Source organism: Bacillus rossius, chromosome 7, assembly GCF_032445375.1.
Source record: "Bacillus rossius redtenbacheri isolate Brsri chromosome 7, Brsri_v3, whole genome shotgun sequence".
NCBI classification, from domain to species: domain Eukaryota; kingdom Metazoa; phylum Arthropoda; class Insecta; order Phasmatodea; family Bacillidae; genus Bacillus; species Bacillus rossius.
This window is the reverse complement of record NC_086335.1, coordinates 6,158,886-6,180,877: the sequence shown is the minus strand read 5'-3', so window position 1 is coordinate 6,180,877 and position 21,992 is coordinate 6,158,886. Positions and strand designations below refer to the sequence as shown.

The 21,992-nt window shown below is 41.7% G+C and overlaps 1 protein-coding gene across 2 annotated transcripts; it reads left to right on the top strand.

The window, feature by feature from the left end:
* The first annotated feature begins 496 nt into the window (after nt 1-496).
* LOC134534417 (uncharacterized protein DDB_G0284459-like) lies at nt 497-20,195 on the top strand. 2 transcript variants are annotated; one of them, XM_063372881.1, is made up of 3 exons: nt 497-3,207; nt 19,036-19,375; nt 19,923-20,195. In XM_063372881.1, exons 1-2 carry the CDS (start codon nt 2,019-2,021, stop codon nt 19,329-19,331), a joined length of 1,485 nt encoding a protein of 494 aa, XP_063228951.1. In that variant the 5' UTR covers nt 497-2,018; the 3' UTR covers nt 19,332-19,375; nt 19,923-20,195. The 2 variants fall into 2 exon arrangements, with proteins under 2 accessions (XP_063228951.1, XP_063228952.1); XM_063372882.1 differs by lacking the exons at nt 19,036-19,375; nt 19,923-20,195 and adding an exon at nt 7,166-7,620.
* Nucleotides 20,196-21,992: the final 1,797 nt, after the last annotated feature.

The window sequence follows — 21,992 nt, the reverse complement described above, 5'->3', positions numbered from 1 at the left end:
AAATGTATACGCCAGATAATAGCCGTGCATGGCCCGTTACTTCACGACATAACGCCGCGCTGCTTAGGGCTTGGGCGTTGGAGCATTGCCAAGCGACGCCAGACCCTGGTGGGTCCTCCGGTTTTATAAATGGAACGCGTCGCTCGTAGGGAGCCTAGTCACTCTCCAAGCCACTCTTCGCGCCAGTGTTCACGTCCCGATGCAGTTTAATCCGGCAACTTTGTATCGGGATGTGTCGCTCGGCTACGGTAGGGTGATCTTCGAAACGGCGGACGGTCTGCAGTGGTTGCACGTGTGCACAACGTTGGGACACCTGGTTCGCGACGACGCAGACGATATAAAGGCAATATTTACCCTTTATAGAAAGTAAATATTTAATTTCCTTAGTATTTATTTTGTTTAATTTCACCTTATTCCGTATGTTTACATTTGTAATCTATGATTAATTCAGATTTAAATTTCTTTGGTTAGCGTTTTTGTCTATGTATTACTCTATGTTAAATTTTATTTTAAATAATTGTCAAAGTTAGTATAGCAGTATTTTTTTGAAACTAATATTAATTTAAAGATGAACAACGACAGTAATTGGTAGTAATTTTAATAGTTTTGTTTTATCAACAACTCTAAGAGAGTCGTTTATTAGTAACGGGAAAAAGATTCTTTAGAACAAATTGAGACTCGATGAAGGCAACATCTAAAAACGCAACGATTTCGACCTTAATTGATAATTGACTATTCCTAGAAGAATTGAAAATGTTTATTAATGCTAATGTTGAATCAGATTTCGAAGGAATTACTAATTTGAATCAACGAAGATAAAACTCAAACGTCAAGAATTCAAACGATTATTTAAGAAGAGAGGGCGACGAATATCCAGATTTCAAGAGAGCGTCTAATGAATATAAATTGTTTGAAACTACGAAGAATAGATGCCGTTGATCATCCTGAAGAAAGAAGAATTCAGTCGAATAATGAAAAGTCGCAGTTCGAGCCCGGGAAGGATGACCGTCGTGCAGTCCAGCCCAGTTCCCGACCACAGCCCGAAGGATGGAGTCGTGACGGCGCGTATTCCTGCCGCCCGCTAGAGACCGGAGGAGCAACACCAAGTTCGCAGTCCTGACTGAGGCGAACCAAGGATCCTCCGAGAACCTACACGTCTCGTGGGTATTCTGCAGCAAGGTTTGGTCCCTTACCCCATCACCCGAAGACTCGCTGATTAAACAAGTATCCTCACGAATGACGACTAAAACAAGACGAACATTTTTCACCGAACTAGAATTTTTTTGTTATCAAACGTATTCTTTGTATAGAAAGACCGTGTACTTGTTCATCTTTAGATTTATCATTTAAATTACGGAATCGCGATCCCGAACCTAATAATATTAGATATTATAAATGGAACTTGATATTGAAAGAACATGTTGCTATTTTGTTTGACGGGTACTGCAAGTTACGTGCCCAGTAGTCCACGCTCTGCAGACTGAAGCTAGTTTAAAATAAATAACACACAAACGATTAACATCTTAACCTAAAGATAACTTACTCTAATGAAAGAATTGGTAGAATCTTTGAAGTCGAGAATAATAACAAATTCCATCTGTATTTTAACATAAACTATTTTAGTTAAAATATTTATATAAAGTGTGATATTGTGCCAGTCGAAGTATATTGTCACCGTCTGCACAAAACCTTAACGCAAATATAAATATTACATTTGAATTTGTTTACACGTCATTACCAGGTCTAGTCACGAAATTAGTATTTAACATACTTTTGACACACTGTAATTTTGACTTTCAGACACAAACTTCTAGAAACAATTCTTAAAACTGATAGAGGTAGGCTACAGAAACTGGAATTATTAAGTACATTTAATAATTTACATAATTACACTAGCTGACTCTACAACGACGATCTGATAGAGCTGCCTTGCACTCAGCAAAACTGTAGCGTAAGCCTCCTACGGCCGGACACACACCTCCCATACTCTCCGGCAGCTCTGCTCGTCGAGGCCGCAGATGAGGTGGTGCAGGTGTGGCCCGGCCAGGAGCAAGGTTTTGTTGAGTACAAGCTGCATCATCCCAATGGCACGGTGGTTGCCTGGAGTGAATCATGTGATTCGTTCACACATTCAACGTTCCTCGACGGGGGCAACCACTCGTGGAGGGTGCCAAGCAACCCGGACATCTGCGACCTGCACACCGCGGTCGGCTCCGACGAGGAGGAGGAGGACGCCGAGGACGCAGAGGACGCAGAGGACGCAGAGGACGCAGAGGACGCAGAGGACGCAGAGGATGCAGAGGACGCAGAGGATGCAGAGGACGCAGAGGACGCAGAGGACGCAGAGGACGCCGAGGAGGCCGAGGACGCAGAGGACGCAGAGGACGCAGAGGACGCAGAGGACGCAGAGGAGGCCGAGGACGCAGAGGACGCAGAGGACGCAGAGGACGCAGAGGACGCAGAGGACGCAGAGGACGCAGAGGATGCAGAGGACGCAGAGGACGCAGAGGATGCAGAGGACGCAGAGGACGCAGAGGACGCAGAGGACGCAGAGGACGCAGAGGACGCAGAGGACGCAGAGGACGCCGAGGAGGCAGAGGATGCAGAGGACGCAGAGGACGCAGAGGAGGCCGAGGACGCAGAAGACGCAGAGGACGCAGAGGACGCAGAGGACGCAGAGGACGCAGAGGACGCAGAGGACGCTGAGGACGCCGAGGAGGCCGAGGACGCAGAGGACGCAGAGGACGCAGAGGACGCAGAGGACGCAGAGGATGCAGAGGACGCAGAGGACGCAGAGGACGCAGAGGAGGCCGAGGACGCAGAGGACGCAGAGGACGCAGAGGACGCAGAGGACGCAGAGGACGCAGAGGAGGCCGAGGACGCAGAGGAGGCCGAGGACGCAGAAGACGCAGAGGACGCAGAGGACGCAGAGGACGCAGAGGACGCAGAGGACGCTGAGGACGCTGAGGACGCAGAGGACGCAGAGGACGCAGAGGACGCAGAGGACGCAGAGGACACAGAGGACGCAGAGGACGCAGAGGACGCAGAGGACGCAGAGGACGCCGAGGAGGCAGAGGATGCAGAGGATGCAGAGGACGCTGAGGACGCCGACCAGGTTGCCCACCTGTGGTGCCGCCGCCGTCGCGGCTAGACATCAGCCGCCAGCCGGCAGCTGCCACCCGCCAGTCTTCGCCAGTAACAGCTCCGGTGAGTGACGTCCGCCATGTTTCCACCCGTCTGGGGTAGGGACCCCATCAAGACCAAAAGGGAAAAGGCTAGACACATCCGCGGGCCGTATCCCGCAGGCTTAAGACTAGCTTCCGGTGAACATCTGGACGTTCCCATGCCGCTGTTAGAGGATGTTCGTTATTTAGATACGAACCCAGAACAATTGTCAGATGATGGTTTTAGTTATAATCAAAGTGTCCGAAACTTCTATGACATTCCTATTGTGCTGTTACATGATTGTCCCACGCACAGAAAGTGTTTTGTTTTATTATAAATAACATTTTTTAATTATTATTATTATTTGTTGACATTTTTAAGTTTTGCGGATTTGCTCTATTGTTGTGTATTTGGACATATCTACGACTACCATACTCTATGGCGTAGCCCAAGTGACTTTGGAGCTCAATTAGCATACCCCTCTAGGGAGCAATTGACTGAAACGGCAAATTGAACTTTTTATACGTAATTTGCATAACAGAACTTTCATTGTTGAAAAATCAAGTTTTAAATTTAAGACATTTTAGCATATTAAGTTGTATTGTTAAGTGTCTGTATTTGGTTTTGAATTGGTAATTAAGTCAACGATCTTTGTGTCTCGGCCAATGAGAGGCCATTTTACTTAAGATAAGCGTCATTACTGAAATTAACGAAAGAGTCTTGGAATAACGACGGCGTTGGCTAGATAGCCCGGGTTTCAATCCCCTTTAAAATCAGAAATATCTACGAGCTAATTAGATCATCCTATTACTAGGATGTTTTAAATCGTCATCTGAATATAAATAACATGTTATTTAAATAGGGCACATCCTATATGACGTGTAATTAAGAGTGAAATACCGTGAGTAAAATACTGACTCATGATGCTATCCTGAATTAACTGTTTTCTGCATTAACGTATTTTAACATTGCCGACGGACATATAAATATTGAGTTTTGTGCTGAACACATTAAAGCAGTGGCGTAGCCAGGATTTGTGTATGGGGGGTGTTAAGAAGCATGCCCCCCCCCCCCCCGTATTAGAGGGGGGGGGGGGGTCCGGGGGTCCTCCCCCGGGAAAATTTGGATTTTAAGGTGTAAAATAGTGCTATTTTAGCAGTTTTCGGTACTTAAATTTAAATATTGTAATGGTAAAAATTTTATTAATTTTAATATGAAATTTGTTTGAGTGATGAATAAGAAATTAATTAAAGATTTGGTGCTAAGGGGGGGGGTTTGAACCCCTAAAACCCCCCCCTGGCTACGCCCCTGCATTAAAGACCTATTGAGATAAACATTTGTTAAAGCCAATTACGTATCCCGATCTACACTTTAATTAGTTCTTACACCCAGAGATGAAATGAGACGGAGCCCTCATGATGCTCTACCGCAACTATACACTGAATTCAGCTGCGGTACACTAAAATTAACTTAAATTACGAAGATAATAAACATTTTTTTTCTCACACGATAATTCGATTCTGGATTGAGAGCAACAGACATAATTAATTTGGACTGTAAGAACTTTTGTTGTGTTTTATCATGTGTGCAACATACCCTCCTGTTATTTAAGAAAACATAATAGTATACCACTGGTCAGGGCCGCAACTAGAGTCTCTGGCACCCGGGGTATGAATGGATTCATGCCCCCCCCTTTTTTTTTTGCACATACCACACCAATAAAGCGGGGGCTCCGGGGGCCCTCCCACGGAAAAATGGTGCTATTTAAGCATTTTCCATACCTACATGTAACAGTTTGTGTGCTACTGTAACCAGGCTCCCCACATCATTCTGTGGGCCCCGTTGCTAGAAGTCATGATGCCCCCCCCCCCCCTTTTTTTGTTTCTAACAGAGATTTAAAAAAAATTTCCTTTATGTACATTGTTTTAGTTATATTTTTTAAACCTTTTCACAATTATTTTTAGAACACATTAAAACTAAATTTAAGTCAGTGTTTCGATTGTCAACGTAAATTTATTTTGAATAATGGCAAACAATTGAGTGTAAGTGTTCTACACTGTCAACATGGTGTCACGTCAATTGGTGGTGGTTTTGTTACAGTTGTAGATTCAGACACGTTCTGTACGCACAGCATATTCCGAATAATATTACTATGGTGTAATATTTCATGGGTAACTAAATTTAGGCCTTACTGTTTAATTGTTTTCTATGATTTATTTAAAATTATCTACTTTTTTGTTTTAAGTTTTTTTTTTCTTTCCTTCGCAGGCCCCCTAGACCCATGGGCTCCATTGCCATAGCAACGGTAGCACCAGCCATGTAGGGGCCCTGACTGTAACTTCCATGCATGGACCCACTATGTCCATAAAGTAGTCCCTATAATCACTAGACTTGTTCATTAAATATGTAGAGATGTTATATTGTAAATCAGATAAGACATTCCTGGCATGCAAGTTAAAAAACTTTTTACTAGTTACCAGTTGTAGTAGGAATTACAATGCAAGCGATTTCGGCGCCCCCACAGCTTAGCGCCCGGGGCGTATGCCCCGCTTGCCCCCCCTTAGTTGCGGCCCTCCCACTGGTCCAACCATTAATTAACTATATTTTATTTGATTAAAGATTATTTGTTTAATCCTATGTTACCCTGTTATTATTTCTTTGTGTATATGTTTGTTTTCTTAACGACCTTAAATTACATGTTGCCAGTCTCATGCCCATTATAGATTTAAAGTGTGAAATTATTCCATTTTTCTCTTATGTACCACACTACATTAGTCCTATCTTAGTAAGGAAGTTAAGTTATACATAAGGGTGGCGCCCAGATATAAATGTAAAATAACCAAAGAGTTTATACTCGACAGTGTATTAATAATCATAGTAATTAATATCCAGAGAGAACTACTCTTAATATTTCTATTTAATATTATTATTTCTGACAGTTTAGTTCAGATAATAATTCTGATAGTCCATAGAGACTATATGCTATATAAGAGTCTTTACACTATTTCTTTGGCTTCGCGCCGATGGCGAGAAAAAGCGAAGAAACACAGAATAGTGGATCCTAGGTTAACTGACACTTTACCGCAGATAATGTACGACTGTCAAGAAACTAGATACCTTTACGTGCATTCTAGCCTGCACTGTGTCGAATACCGTGTTAGATATTATGAGATTGAGAAGGATTGTGAACATCTGCCTGTATATTTTGAATCGTGTCGCGATAATATCCATTATCGCATGTGCTGGGATAAATCATTCTCATATACTACCATGAGACTGTTAACATCGTTTCACTGTGAAGATAAGAACTGTTACGTGCACTTATGCCATCCGCTGGCTAAACATCCAACAACCGTTGATGAACTCAGGACATCTAGAGTTAAAAATGATGAAACTTTCATAGAGCGCTGTACCGGAACCGATCATTGTCGGAAGAAAACGTATGTTTTGTTGGGAGACGATTACGACCTGAACACTCCATGTGTAGGTCACCTATGTCCTATTTACCGTGAAAAAGTAAAAAAAATAGTCAAACTTTTCAGTGTCTAAATCATTACCTCTTGTGCCATATGTCGGCTTCAAGCTATCGACGAAACGTAAACATTTCTAAAAACAAAATAAATCATGAACTGTTGTGAGTCAGCGTGTTGTAACACCCTCTGTGAATACATTGCAAGTTTATTTATGGAATTCATACATATAATTGCTAAAAGACAATCAGAGTCTCAGCTCAGTGTGGACTGAGCCTCGGTCGAGTAAACATGTCGTTTAATCCAGGTAACCAGTATGATAACCTGTCTCGTGGTTTATCTATGGTGGAGTACTCAATCTGGAATAATGGCATCCTGAAGAACTATGTGGAGAGTTGTGATGGTCACTTTCACACTGTTCAGATTATAAACCCGCACACTAACGATCTACCCCTGGAAGTTAATCAGTGCAATTCGTACGGACGTTGTGCAGTTAATTACATGCGAAAAGACACTCCATTACCTTGCAGTTTCGACGAAGTCTACAATCATGCCTTGCAAATGCCAGAACTGCATTCACCCGACTGTGCATCAGCAATCATCGAGCCTGCGAAACCAGCGCTCAAGAAATGTCAGCGGAGAGTCCCCGCAACGTATGCACCGCGCAAGACTCGAACCCGAGACCTCAGCCATCTGGGACCCGTCAGTCAAGATGGTGATCACAACATTCAGCAGAACCAACACGAAAGAGACTTAAGCAATGCCAAAATAGCCCTATGTACTGTACTCATAGTAATGTTTAACAAACTGTAAGTTTTATGACTTGTGTTTTTCATTTAATACGTCGTTTTGTGAAAAAATGTCTTCATGTATATTTTTTTGGTTTTAATTTAAAACACACATAGGTGTGGTCTAATAACACAGTATTCTACGTAATTATGTCTGTTTGGACTCTGAGTAAAGAGTCATAATTTTTTTAAACTGTTTTATGACTTGTGTTTTTCATTTAATACGTCGTTTTGTGAAAAAAACATCTTCATGTATATTATTTGCTTTTAATTTAAAACATACATAAGTTAGAGGTGGATTGGGACAGCAATTTTCGGTATCAGTCCCAACCTGATACTGATACAGTAATGTACCTAGGTACAAGTCTCTGATACTTCTGTATCAGACGGTCCCAGGAGGCAACAAAGCTCCGCGTACGCAGACCTTGCGACCGGAAGGAGAATCTGATACATTATTTATCACGCCCGGTAATTCTCTACCTCTGTTACTCTCATGCCCGCCTGATACAGCCAGTATCAATCAGTTCAACATTCACTGCAGTTCGTCCTGGCCGTGTATCACCATGTACATTGTTGCGGGCTGTCATGCTTTGTAGTTAGTATCTTTATAGTGAAATAAGGAATGGATAAGTGCACGAAAAAGACTTCATTTGTGTGGAATTTTTTCACGGAAAATAATGAGTTTGCTAATTGTAATTTGTGTAAACAAAAACTGAGTTATAAATCATCGACTAATCTGAAGAAACATTTGAAACGTAAACATTGATATAGTATGCTCACTAATGTACCTATCTGTTTTTTATTTTTTATTTTTGATAAAATCGTGCATTTTTAATGTATAAAAACACTAGTTACTAATTGTTTTCGAAAAAAGAAAGTCCATATGTTGATTACATCTGTTATTAGTGTCAACTGAGAATTTATTTGCATTTTCATAGCTGTTAGGTGCACAAATATAAATATTATATCTTGTATTAATGTACTTTTTAATATTAAATTTTCATTAGTTTTATTATTGAACGAGACGGTGCACGCACTGCGCACTGAGCGTACTTTGAAGTAGGAGAATAAACAAAACGACTTGTAACCAGGGCTGCCACTCTGATATTCATGAAAAACCTAGATAACCTACAAAAAAACCCAGACACATGGGTAAAAAACCCAGATGCGTCTAAAATGCTATCGTTGAAAATGTTTGCGTACTAATTCAAAAATATAAAAATAACTGGTTTTAATATAAAACAATTAATTACCTTACAAGACTGAAAACGGTTAAATACAACCAATACAAGAAAATTACACTGCAGAAAAATGGCTGTATAAGTAATTCTTGGACCAGTACATATCATAAAAAAAACCTACAAATATATACATGACAAAACAAACACCATCACTGCATCCTTTAAACCGGTAATTGTTTTTATAAAACTGCATCATGTACGTTAGTCTTTATTCAGAGTCTGATTCTACAAGATTGGTTTGAAGGTTAATTGTTGCATTGGTTTTGTGTTCTGCAAGCCTCTTTGAAGAACGTGTCTAATTTAATATTCGACTTAGCTTCTTGAAAACTAGTTTTGTGTTTATATGTATTTTTGTGTGTGAAACACATAGACTTGTTTGCATTTATCAAACAGATATTGCAACAGATACAGTAGCTACTACCTTTATTATTGTTTTAGGTATAAAAATAATTAAAATTATAAAAACCCTAGAATTGTTGGAATTCATTATTTAAAAACCCAGAAACCCAAACACCATTGGAAAAACCCAGATCTGGGTGGAAAAACCCATGAGTGGCAGCCCTGCTTGTAACAATATCGCTTTGCGCCTCTCCTTCAAGGCTTCAACGCCTTCCCCTGCGCTTCCTCCCCTACATTCTTTACCTTCTTTATCCCTTATTCGTCGTTCCTGCTCCCTCCCCTTTCACAAGCTCCGCCCAAGTGACCGTCATCTGCGATCGGGTACTGTATTCATTGGCCGTGGTGTTGTTCCAGCTGAATTCTGAACTGATACTAAAGTCTCTGATACTTTTCAAGTGTCCTCGTTTGCCGTTCCTGATACAGGCGCGTATCAGTGCCAAAGTATCAAGTTGATACTTTTCGACCCACCTCTAACATAAGTGTGGTTTTCGTAAAACAGTATTCTACGTAATTATGTATGTTTGGACTCTGAGTAAAGAGTTATAAATTTTTTTAACTGTTTTATGACTTGTGTTTTTCATTTAATACGTCAGTTTTTGAAAAAAACGTCTTCATGTAAAGGTATTATTTTTTAAATTTAAAACACACATAAGTGTGGTTTTCGTAAAACAGTTTTCTACGTAATTATGTATGTTTGGACTCTGATTAAAGAGTCATAATTTTTTTTAAACTGTTTTATGACTTGTGTGTATCATTTAATACGTCGTTTTGTGAAAAAAACGTCTTCATGTAAAGGTATTGTATTTTAAATTTAAAACACACATAAGTGTGGTTTTCGTAAAACAGTATTCTACGTAACAGTGGCGAAGGGTGAATTTCAAAGTGGGGGAACCAAGTATGTTCACTGTCACCCCCTATTAAGGTGGGGGGTCCCCCGAAAAAAATTTGATTTTAAGGTGCAAATTGGTGCTATTTAAGCGGTTTAACGGATCTCTTTTGTAGTAAATTTTATGCTCTTTAATATTGTTTAAAAAATTTTTTTTATTTGCTAAAACTCATAGTTTGGAAAAAAACTTAAGCAAAAGCGATGAATTGTACCTTTAAACAGCCCTCCCACCTCCCGTTCACCACCAATGGTTCTATTAGTATGTTTTTCATTAATTTTTCTTTTGTTGCCGCGACTAATAAGGCGGCTTCCGCAGCAAAACCATTTTAAGTGTCGATGAAAGCCAGGCCTAAGAGTTTCTCTACAAAATGTTAAGTCAAAATTTCCTATATTATAAGAAAATTAAAAAGCTGGTATGACTAAAACTTGAGCAATCCTCGTTACACGAAGCAAGATTTTGTAATCAGTGAAACAGTGAAAGATACGCTCGGAAACACATCACCAGCATATATCAAAATTCACGAAATTATGATTTTGGTAGTCAATGCAATAGATGTTAAAGTCACACAGAATTTAATAATCTTAACTCTCACTTTCAAGATTGAGCATGTATGGTCGTTTTGTTAGCTATTTCGCTTAAGCAATGAATACATACAAGTCAGTCTTAAAAAATCTCAATATATATACTGCCAAAATGTTAACAAATCTGTGCGTACATAACAATTTTGAAACTAAAATATTGAAGAAAGCTCTGTAATTTAGGAAATTTCCTACTCACCATCCTGTCAGCTTGTAGACATTATTGGTGGAGTGGAGAGATTTGGGCGGCGCTTAACATTTGTGGTCTTGAGAACTGATACAGGTGAATGAGGTGGGGTGGAGCAGCACTGGAATGCAAGAGCGGGGAATACAGGAGATCTTGAGTAAACTTGCTGACCAACAACATTGTCCGGTAATATCCACATCCGGGGAATTTCTGAGGTGGACTGCTACTTAGTTATTTGTAAACCAAGTCTAGTCGTCGTGTCTTGTGAACAAAATTGTCAATTACATCACTGTAGAAAGTTTTACTTTGTTTCAGGGAAAGCAATAATGTATGTTCGATTGAAATGAGTCCAAGATTTGACAGTCTTTCTTGTTTCTGGGCGTTTCTGATGTAGGTCTTACTTCGTTTCAGTGAGGAAAACGAGCGCTTGACAGATGCACTTGTTGCTGGAATTGTAGCTACTAACGAACACAACTTATACAGCTCAGGAAAACCGTCAACACTTAAACCCGACTGTTTCAATACCTGCAGTATCTCATAAATTGATTTAAATTTAAACTCTGCTAAACTGAATTTTGCAATTAATTCACTCCTTAAACGAGGTAAATCGAAGTAGTTGCCATAAGAAGATTTTAAAGAGGCGAATGCTTCCTCGGGAAATATTTTTGCATTTTCCTCGTTTTTATTTGGATCCATTAGACCCAGGAACTTCAAATTTTTGAGTGAGCTGAACCGTGTAACAAGCTGCACTAGAATATTATCAATAATTTCAAAATAAAGTTTTCTGTAGCTAGCTTCTGGATCATTTTCCTCAGATGTACGCCGTTTCTTAGTGGGAGGGTCATCTTTGAAGACGGACCAAATTGTTGAACTGAATGTGTTTCTCTTCTCAGAAATTAATTTTTCTGTTTCTTTCAGTTTTTGAAGGCAATAGCTAATGTCGAAAGTTTTTGCTTGAATAATCTGAAACAATGCATCTGTGATGGAAAATAAATCAGAAAACACATGTAACATAAAATTAAAATTGAATTCTTTTAATGCAGCTAGGAAGCCACGCACAGCAATGTAAGTTTCATTATCCCATTCATCAGGAATTTCGGTTATGTTATCGAAAAGGCTTATCAGATCTGATTTGTTTTCAAAAATCGTATGAACTAAGCGGGAATTATAATTCCACCTTGTAGGACATACTTTGGGAAATCGTTTGCTCACAAATGTGTCTAATGCCTGTGTTCGTTTGGTAGAATGAGAGAAGAATGAGGCAAACCCACTTAATGTTTTGAAAAATATCTTACAATCAGTAATGTTGTTGAGTGATTGCGAAAGCACATTGTATGAATATAGCATTATCATATTTTTCTCTCACTAATTTTTGTAGCCCATTCAGATGACCAGCCATAACAGCAGCTCCGTCGTATGTTTGAGATACCAATTTTTCGCCACAGTTATAGTCATCTACTAACTTAAAAACGTGCTCTGCCAGTGCTTTTGCTGATCTGTTAGAACTAACGTTTGTAAAACCGAGGAATCTCTCTTCGATGTTACCCTCGTTCGTTACATACCGCAGTACAGATGAAAGCTGCGACATGTTGGCAACATCAGTCGTTTCGTAAAGGATTAGTGCTACAAAAGGAGTCTGACTAACTTGTGTTTTAATTTCCGTTACAATCGCTTCGGCAATACTTTCTATTATATCATTTTGTATGTTACTAGACAAACCTGTGAAAACCTTAGAAGTTTCCAAATGTGAGGCTAATACTGAGTCGTAACTGCTTAACAATTTCACTAATTCTATGTAATTACCACGGTTTGAGGAACATTTTTTTCATCGTGACCTCGGAACGCAAGCTCTTGTCGCCCGAGAAACATAGTGACATCAATCAAACGTTTCAAAACTTCTCTGTTTCGGACCACAGCCTCATTGTGTTTTTTGACATCAGCGCGGAGTTGTTCGTTTAGATCCAGATCAACACGACTGAATCCAAACATCTTTAGCTTACAGACGGCTGATAAATGTGTCTGCGAGAGTTCATGTCTGTGAGCTGCTTTATGAAAATTGTTCATGTCACTAAAACCGTTCTTATTCCAAACTCCTTTCTCATTAGTAAACATTAAACAAGGCCAACAGTACAGTTTTAAAGTTTGTTTACAAGCAGTAAGCCATTTGTGTTAACTGTAAAAAATTATATTTGAAGTGTCTTTTGCACTGCACACCGCTTGATTTAGCATTTGTTACCATACACGACATGTCTGGCGTGGGTCTACCTTGCAAAATTAAAACTCGTTTTTGTTCGAAACTTTTAGCACCAAAAGATGAAACAAGTAAATTTTCTAGCACGCAGTCACAAGCGCGTCTGTTTCCTGCCGCTCCATCCCCTCCTGAACAGCACCCTGCGCCAGCTTCGTCCCTCCGCACTCCCCATGAAGTCCCCTCCATGGACAGGGCCCGCAGAATAGACTGTTGGTTCCCTTGGCCAAGCCTACCGCAATGCTGTAGCTATGTGGCCACTTTTGAATTTGACGAAACTCTTTACCAAAAACTTGGGACGTAATGAAGTATTATAAAGTACGCATTCTTACCGCAGTAAATCTACTTTCAGGCTGTCAGGCGAGTTATTTTACGCAACGCGAAGCACACAATTTCTTTAGAGAATACGCCACGCGGCACGCGATGGAACCAGCCGTCTGGCTTGGTTCCCCAGGTCGGCGGCCGAAGCCGAGTGCTCACGGAAACACCCGAAGGCGAAGGCGGAGAGACCAATGAAGGTGCAGAAGGTAATGTAAGCTCCCGTGGAAGGGAGGGGGGGGGGAGGTGGAGGATGTTGGAGCGTGGATGGCAGAGAAGATAGAGAGGCGTGAGAGAGATAAAGCTATAGCTGAAGAGGTTCAACGCGCGAACGCGCCTACACAAATTGTTACGGCGAGCTGTTCAAAAAATACAAGTTGAATTATTTACGATAGTAGACAAGTAGTAATATATTTATTTTATTTATTTGTCAGCAGTAGGGAACCAATTGTTCCCTTGGTTCCATGGAATATTCGCCCCTGCTACGTAATTATATATGTTTGGACTCTGAGTAAAGAGTTATAATTTTTTGTGTGTGTAATTTATTTACTAATTATTGTATGAGGAAAGGTTTGAAGAGTGACTTTTGAATAAAAACTGTATATCTTATTACTTGTTAGATTATTTGAATACTAGCCTGTTCATTGTGTTTCTGGGGTGACATCCATCTGGAGGGAGGGGTGGTAAGTTGTAAAAATAACCAGACACGACGCGCTGCGGCGTGAGCACTCGCAGAGTAAAAAAATAAAATAAATACACTGGCAGCCATGTTGAAACATTCGTTTAATATATACATGGCACAGACTGTGAGGCAACACAGTCTCTGATCAGTCGCCACACTGCTGCCTCACTGCTGCGTCCGCCGTAGCAGACTGCGCCTCCCGTGTTTTCCAGCTAAGGTAGGATAATTTTACTGTAAATTTATTTTACTCAGCTGTTTGTAATGTTAGGATGATATTATTATCATTTTGAATGGAAATATTATTTTTTTTCATTTAACATGAAAATAATACTAAACTTAAATTTTCTTCACATTTCATTACCACACTTTTTCGCATTTATCGTCTATAATTTATTAACATTTCCTATTCATTACATAAATGTTTTTTAGAAAATATTTCCATCTAGAGATATTCTCTAAAAAAGAATTTTTTCATATCTTGCAAACGGATGGGAGATTTCGTGTATAATCTAACTTTGTTTTTGAAGCAAAAAAAATTTAATTTTAAAATGATGTCAAAAACCCATACTCCATACATACACCTACTAAAATTTATTCTTTTCTTTTTGTTTTAGCTTTGTGCTCACTGTTGAACATAATTTCCAGTCTCTCTTTATTTATCTTCTCTCTCTTCTCTCTTACTATGTCTTCCCGTTCTTCTTCCCCCGAGGCAAAGTGACTCCGTCTTAATGAAGATGAACCTTCTATCTCTGCCTCTCGCGATGGTGGGTGGGGGTCAGGGGTGGAGTTGGCGCAGGGGCCTGACGTCTTGCCTCGCCTGGAGGGTGTTACCTTGAACACTGCATTTGCTAACAAGATAGTGGACTTTCGAATTGGAAATGATATTGAAAATGCCGATCCGGACTTGGACTGGTTTCTACAGCTATGTAGGGTTCACTTTCTGGACTTAACTAACAAATTAATTCGCCCCTTTAAAGTTTACGTTTCACTCTCGGCTTCATTTGTTAAGGAATCTGCGGAGGGAAACGAGAGTGAAACTTTTCATTTCACAACTCACTCAACCGCGATACTGCACTCTGATGAGGTAGGGGAAATCTATAATTCAACATTCATTCCGGAAATCAATAAACACGTTAGTGATTTCGCTGCGCGTGGCAGTGGCTGGGCTCTAAAAAGATTGATTAACATGGATGTACATATTTCAAGCTATAGAGTTTTCACGGTTGGCACAGCGCACACAAAATTGCCGGCGTTTTTGTACAAAAGGAGAGCTTGTGTTAACATTGAGTGTACCGAGCAGCACTGTTTCCTGTATGCCGTCATGGCAGGTGTGTCGACGGTGGAAGGCAATGTTACTCGAGCCATTTCGTATCCAAATCCACTCGTGTATTTTAATACGAATGGCTTGACGTTTCCCTCCACTCTGCATCAGATTAAAACATTTGAGAGGAACAATGATATTTCCATTAATGTTTACGCTTGCGTAGATTCTAAGGGGAATATCGTTGAGGAATGTTTTAGTGGCAAATCTGAATCCTCGATCCAGCCTCTTCGCGTATCCTCTGAGCGAAGAGAGAGACATGTAAATATCTTGGTGATTCGTTCGAGTGCCGCGACAGAGCACCTACATTTTGTTTACATTAAATCAATGTCCAGATTATTGCATTCACAATTGTCCAAGACACAACATAAGAAATGGATTTGCGAGTGCTGTCTTCAGTATTTTAGAAGCGAAGACAGATTAAATTCACACACTGTTCTCTGCAGCCAGCAGCGGACCTGCTTCCATACAGAAGAGAACAAGTGTTTGCAATTTACAAACATTGCAAAACAGGACCGCCTAGGCTTTATTGTGTACTGTGACACTGAGTGTTACCTTAAGCCTTTCTCCACCTGTTTGCCCGGTGACGAGTCTTCTAGCACTACATGGGTAAACGAACACGTGCCTTATGCATGTAGCATTTTGTTAGAATGTGGTTGCGATAGCTCTTTGACCAAGTATGTGCAATTCGAGGGTGATAATTGTATTGCTGAAATGGTCGCAGAATTAGTTTCAACGACAAAGTGGGTTTGCTATATTTATTCAAAGACCATTACTATTAAGACACCGACCCAAGGCAAGGCTTGCGAGTCATACACATTGCCATATTTGTCAGAAGGTAATGGCTGGGCAGACGGTGCTCGATCACTGCCATTTGACTGGTGAAATACGTGGTTATGCCCATTCTAAATGCAACCTGGCTTTCAGGTTGCAAAAGAATCAACTCGTCGCGGTTTTTCATAATTTGCAAAATTACGATGCCCACTTTTTAATGCAACATTTAGTTTCGCGGCGGATTGCACAGCCGGACGGCTCCTTCGTTGTGGAGAACCCCGGCAGGGTCAAAGTCCTTGGAGTTACAATGGAGAGCTACAAGTGCATTACAAAAAACATACCCATTTCAAATAATGCGCAAGGAGGCATGCGCACTGTGCGTCTTAGGTTCATAGATTCACTTAATTTTAAAATTCATCTCTGGAAACTCTCGCTGACAATCTCACGCCAGATAAATTGAAAGTCACCCGTTCAATGTTTCCAGATGACGCACAGTTTCAGTTAGCTACACGTAAAGGTGTGTTTCCCTATGATTTTGTAAAATCTAGTGAACAGTTGCAGACTGCCTCGCTACCCCCTAAGGAAGCATTCCATAACGTAATGAGTGGCACGGACGTGAGTGATCTGGACTATACTCACGCTCAAAATGCTTGGGACGTCTTCCATTGTGCCACATTGCAAGAGTACGCACTTAGTTATTTAAGGTGGATACTTGTTTGCTGGCCGAAATATTCGAGTCATTTCGTTTCGTTTGCTTACAGTATTATTCATTAGATCCTGCCCATTACATTACTGCTCACTCGCTCGCATGGGATGCACTTTTATTAAAAACCGGTGCGCGTCTTGAGCTGATAACCGAGCCGGATATATACCTCTTCCTAGAGTCAGCCGTTCGTGGAGGTATAACCAACGTAAGTCGACGTCACGCGAAAGCCAATAATGTTTTCATGTCCACTCACGACCCGAACCTTCCGTCTTCTTACATCTGCTATTTCGATATAAATGCTTTGTATGCTCACACAATGTTAGATAAACTTCCTGTGGGCAAATTTGAGTGGGTTCCCAGGGATGAGTATGCGATTTGGGTTTTCAACGCCATTGACATAGATGGCGATACGTCATATTTCGTGGAAGTGGATTTGACCTTTCCCGATGATTGTCACGACCGCCTATCAGATCTGCCTCTGGCCCTTGTGAATGGCGTACTGCCAAACGGGCGAATGAGTAAATTATTGTTAACTCTCGCGCTGCGTAATAATTATGTTGTCCATGCTAAAACACTGCGGCACTACGTTCAGTATGGGGCGGTCATCGGCCAGGTTCACCGCGTGCTGCGGTTTGAGCAGGCAGCCTGGATGAATGAAAACATAACCTTTAATGCTGAGCGCCGTGCCCAGGCTGCGAATCCCTTCGAAAAATCGTTTTTTAAGTTACTTTTTAACTCTATGTACGGGAAAAGTTTAGAAGATTCTAGAAAGCATATAGACATTCGCATCGCTTCGTGTTACGATTCTATTTATGGGGCAGCCGAGCTGATTGGTCGTCCGACATTCAAGGCTCGGCAAATCGTCGATGAAAATTTAGTTCTCATATAATTGCAGAAAGGTTCGATAACCTTCGATAAACCTTTGTACACGGGTGTCGCCATTTTAGAGTTATCAAAATTGGTTTTATACGATTTTCATTATAACTATATGCAAAAAAATTCCCTCCCCAGTCTCTGCATCTCTTGTTCTCGGACACTGATTCGTTGATTTACCACGTTCAGTGTGATAACATTTATGCTTCAATTCGACCCGTCTTAGCTTCACGTTTCGACACATCAAATTATGCGCCAGGTAATGATCAACGCTTCCCCTTAGTCAACAAAAGTGTAACAGGGGTGATGAAAGATGAGGCCGCTGGCAAGATCATTACAGAATACGTGGGTCTTCGCCCGAAACTCTATGCATACAAGATGGAGGATGATTCTTGTATGCGTAAAGCAAAAGGAGTTAAGGCCATTATAATCCAATCACTTCTGTTCCCTCAATACCTGGATTGCTTGTTTAAAAATTCCCGGATTCTAGGCAGTCAATACCATTTCCGTTCGCGAGGCCACGCCGTGTTTACGGAGCGAGTGAACAAGGTAGCACTGTCTTCAGGAGACGATAAGCGTTGGCTTTCTGAAGACGGTGTCAGCACATTACCTTGGGGGCATAAAGATCTGTGTCCTTCTAAAACCACCACTCCTCCCCTGCTCGGAGGGGGCTTCAAGTGTATATGTGTGTGTGGGGGTTGAAGGCACACAACAGCGCTTCTTCCGCCTCCCCCCACACACAAAAGAAAAAAAATTATCTCGAGAGGGGTGTGTTCACCTCCCCCCACCGCGCCGCACCACATCATGCCAACTGACCCTTCCATTATGCATGTGGAGAGAAAAACCATCGGTATGTTAAAGAAAATGTGTAGAGATGTTTGAAAAATATTCCCCTAATACCATGATAGCTTGCATATTCATTCTATCCTGATTTAACGTAAAAAAAATATTCCCCTGTTACCATGATAGCTTGCATATACATTCTATCCTGATTTAAGTAAAAAAATATTCCCCTGTTACCATGATAGCTTGCATATTCAATCTATCCTGATTTAACGTAAAAAATATTTCCCTGTTACCATGATAGTTTGTATCCTCATTCTATCCTGATTTAAAGTAAAAAAATACTAGCTTGTTTCAAGTTGCAGCCTCACGCATATTCAATCTATCCTGATTTAACGTAAAAAAAAATTCCCCTGTTACCATGATAGTTTGTATCCTCATTCTGTACTGATTTAAATTAAAAAAATATTAGCTTGTTTCAAGTTGCCTCTCGAATTATATACATTCTATCCTGATTTGAAGTTAAAAAAAAAATAAATTTCCCTGTTTCTTTTTTTTAATATACAAAAATCGTCCTCTTGATAGGATGCCTGAAATTTGTGTGACGTTCTACAGATCTCCCCACCCATCATGGAGAGGATCCCGTCAGCATTGGCGGCCTCTTTCTTCGAGGAAGAGGTAGAGGAGGGGGCGGGTATTCCACCCGACATTGCGGTGGCCTTCTTCGCCGAAGACCTTCAGGAAGGGCAGTCGACTCCCCCTCCTCCTCCACCGCTGGCCAAGACTTCGCCGCTGCTGTTGGTTGCCGGCCCCTCTGGGACATGTCCCTGGGGTCAGCCGCTAACAGCCGACGAAAAAAGAGGATACCGGCTACCTGCTACACAGCAGCAGCAGGTGCCAGCTCTGCCTAGCGGCAAAGTCGTGGCCCAGCTGATGGCGATGGATGCCCAGCGGGGTAGGGGGGATCTTACAATAACAAATCATAACTAAGTAATATCGATGTGTTGACTACATTATTTCAATATCCATTATGCTATTTACGTTACTTGTGGCTGGTAACTTACTAGGCAGAAATAATTTTTTTAATACGTGCAAAGAACTATGTGGTCATGGTAGCTGGGCTGCTGTAGACTGGTATCTGGTTTAAAACTCGTTTTGTCTGGAAAACACACGTAATATTTAATCTAATTTTGTAGCAATGCGCTACTTGTAAAAAGATATTTTAAAAAACTGCTGTGAGAAAAAAAATATACATACATTATTTTTTAACAGAAACATTACGTAAACGAGACTCTTAAAAAATATATATACATGCATTATTTTTTTAACAAAAACATTACGTAAACGAGACTCGTAAGAGAATATTATTACAAGTTACTTTTACCTGGTATTAATCAAATGGCAGGTACAGGTAACTAACACACCAGGTACACGTAATATTTTTTTAAGTGTTGGGGAAATTTATAAATTTTAACTTGGAAAGAAATTACATTTGTTTTCAGTTCTCTGCGGCTGCATCCCCCTCTGCGAGCGCTTCCCTACGCGGGAGGCAGTGTCTGGGTTATTATTAAAAATAACAAGGGGGAACGGCCGTCGCTGACACATCTGCGATGCTCTCTCTCGCGACTCCAGCCATTGGAAAACATATTTAAAAAATTTAATATTATGACTATAAGACTATCTATAAATGCACAATACATTCTTTTAAATGACAAGTGTGTGTGTGTGTGATGTAATAAGAATTCTTTTTAATAAAATTGGTGATATATTATAAATAATATTACTTTTTTTAAGTAATTGCCACAGTATATTTAATTACCGGGAAAAAAACAATACACACTACAAGATAACATTATGTCTTTAACACAAAAAAAAAAACAGTGTTTGAATTCACCGAAATACGTAAAGTATATTTTTTTATTAACATGCTATAAGCATAAGTAATGCCTATAGCTTTTTTTATTATAGACAGATGACAGACATGCTACACAACAAATTAAGCATAATATGACTTGACGTCGTACCGCCTGTGACAGTGAAGCCTGGTCTCCACCCCGCCAGTACCTTACCCCGCTGTGATACCGCACCCCTAGCCTAGCCTATGCAGGCTGACGCTGCCGCCCCCCCCCTCCTAGGCCGGCCGCGGTCAACGGCAGTCGACAACGGGTCATCAACTAGGACGGATGTGCCGTTCCCCGCGTTTCCCATCCGTTCAAAAACGTGCGTGTGTTCATTGTGTTCAGCCACCATATAGCCTAGGAGCTTAGTAGTGCACGCTGGGGCCGACGACCCACCACAACAATGGCTAGATGCTTAAGACTAGCCTGGCGCCTTCCCGGAGAACAAACACCTCAACAGAAACACCAGCAACTACTAGGCTCACCCCGGGTATCGAGTTCAAGACCCCGGGTGATGGCATTTGGCGCCCATGCGTGTGACAAAAATTAATAATTCCAGTGTTTTTCCGCGATCCACCAACACCAAGGAAACCAGTGCGCGTGAAACGGCCATCTCGTGCGTGTGAAGGAATTGGGGTTAGACAGACAGGCGCGACCAGGACAGCGGACAAAGGGCCCCCTTCCCTTTCACTTCTGGACATTCCAAAGGAGAGAGGCCGACCTCCCCCTTCCACCAACCGGAGCTAACGCTCTTCTCTTTGTGCGACCGTCCGGGCAGCGGCCCACACCCCTCCCCCCGCACCCTGAGAACTCCGTTACGGCCCACCCTGCTTCTCCCACCAGCCGAAGTTATCGCTCTACTCTTTGTGCGGTCGTCCGGGCAGCGGCCTACCGCGCCACCCCTCCCTCCAGTGCGCGCGCACGAGTCCACACCCCGACTACACCAAACAGCACCGGACATTATGTGTGAATTTCTTTTATATTGGTAAAAATTGTTACGCGACCGAATCCTTCTAAATTATATTAGCTACACCAAATCAACTGACACCTACCAGTGACATCAACAACACAATTGCTCACCGGTAAAATGTTACCAGACATTTCAACCACAGTCTGTGCAAACTGCTACCTACCTAAGGGCATGGACCTATTAACAGGGACACTACCGTGGCATAACTCATGCCGATGCGCGCCCGACACCTTAAAATTCCCGATCAAGCGGGAAACAATAAAGTCCACATGGGAAATGCAATGGAATCCTGTGTGGCCAGGGAAGGACGAAGCGGGGCTACCACCAACTGCACCGCCTGCCCTAGTGACCACAGCACCAATCACGCACACTGCCACGGGAAACCCATCAGATAAATTAGAGACAACAGAGTGCGCAAACTGCGCACAGCGCGAGCAGAAACCAAGGCAGGCACGGGAACACACATCACTGACTGACCTGAGCGCCACATGGGGGGCACCGCGAATGGTGACGAACACGGGTAGAGCAACACTACCGGAGTTCAGTGGACTGCCGCAGGAGAACCCGGGCGAGTTTCTACGGCAATGCGAGGTGCGCCTAGCGAGGGCTGGAATACCATCTGACGAATGGGCAGAACGTGCGAGTGAGCAGCTGCGGGGCGTGGCACGTCACTGGTGGAGCCTCTGGGGCCAGTTCGGAATGCT

Coding starts and splice junctions, on each gene's coding strand:
- LOC134534417 (XM_063372881.1), top strand. CDS start 2,019: ATGAGGTGGTGCAGGTGTGGCCCGGCCAGGAGCAAGGTTTTGTTGAGT. Junction 3,208..19,035: donor CTTCGCCAGTAACAGCTCCG/GTGAGTGACGTC, acceptor GACGTTCTACAG/ATCTCCCCACCCATCATGGA.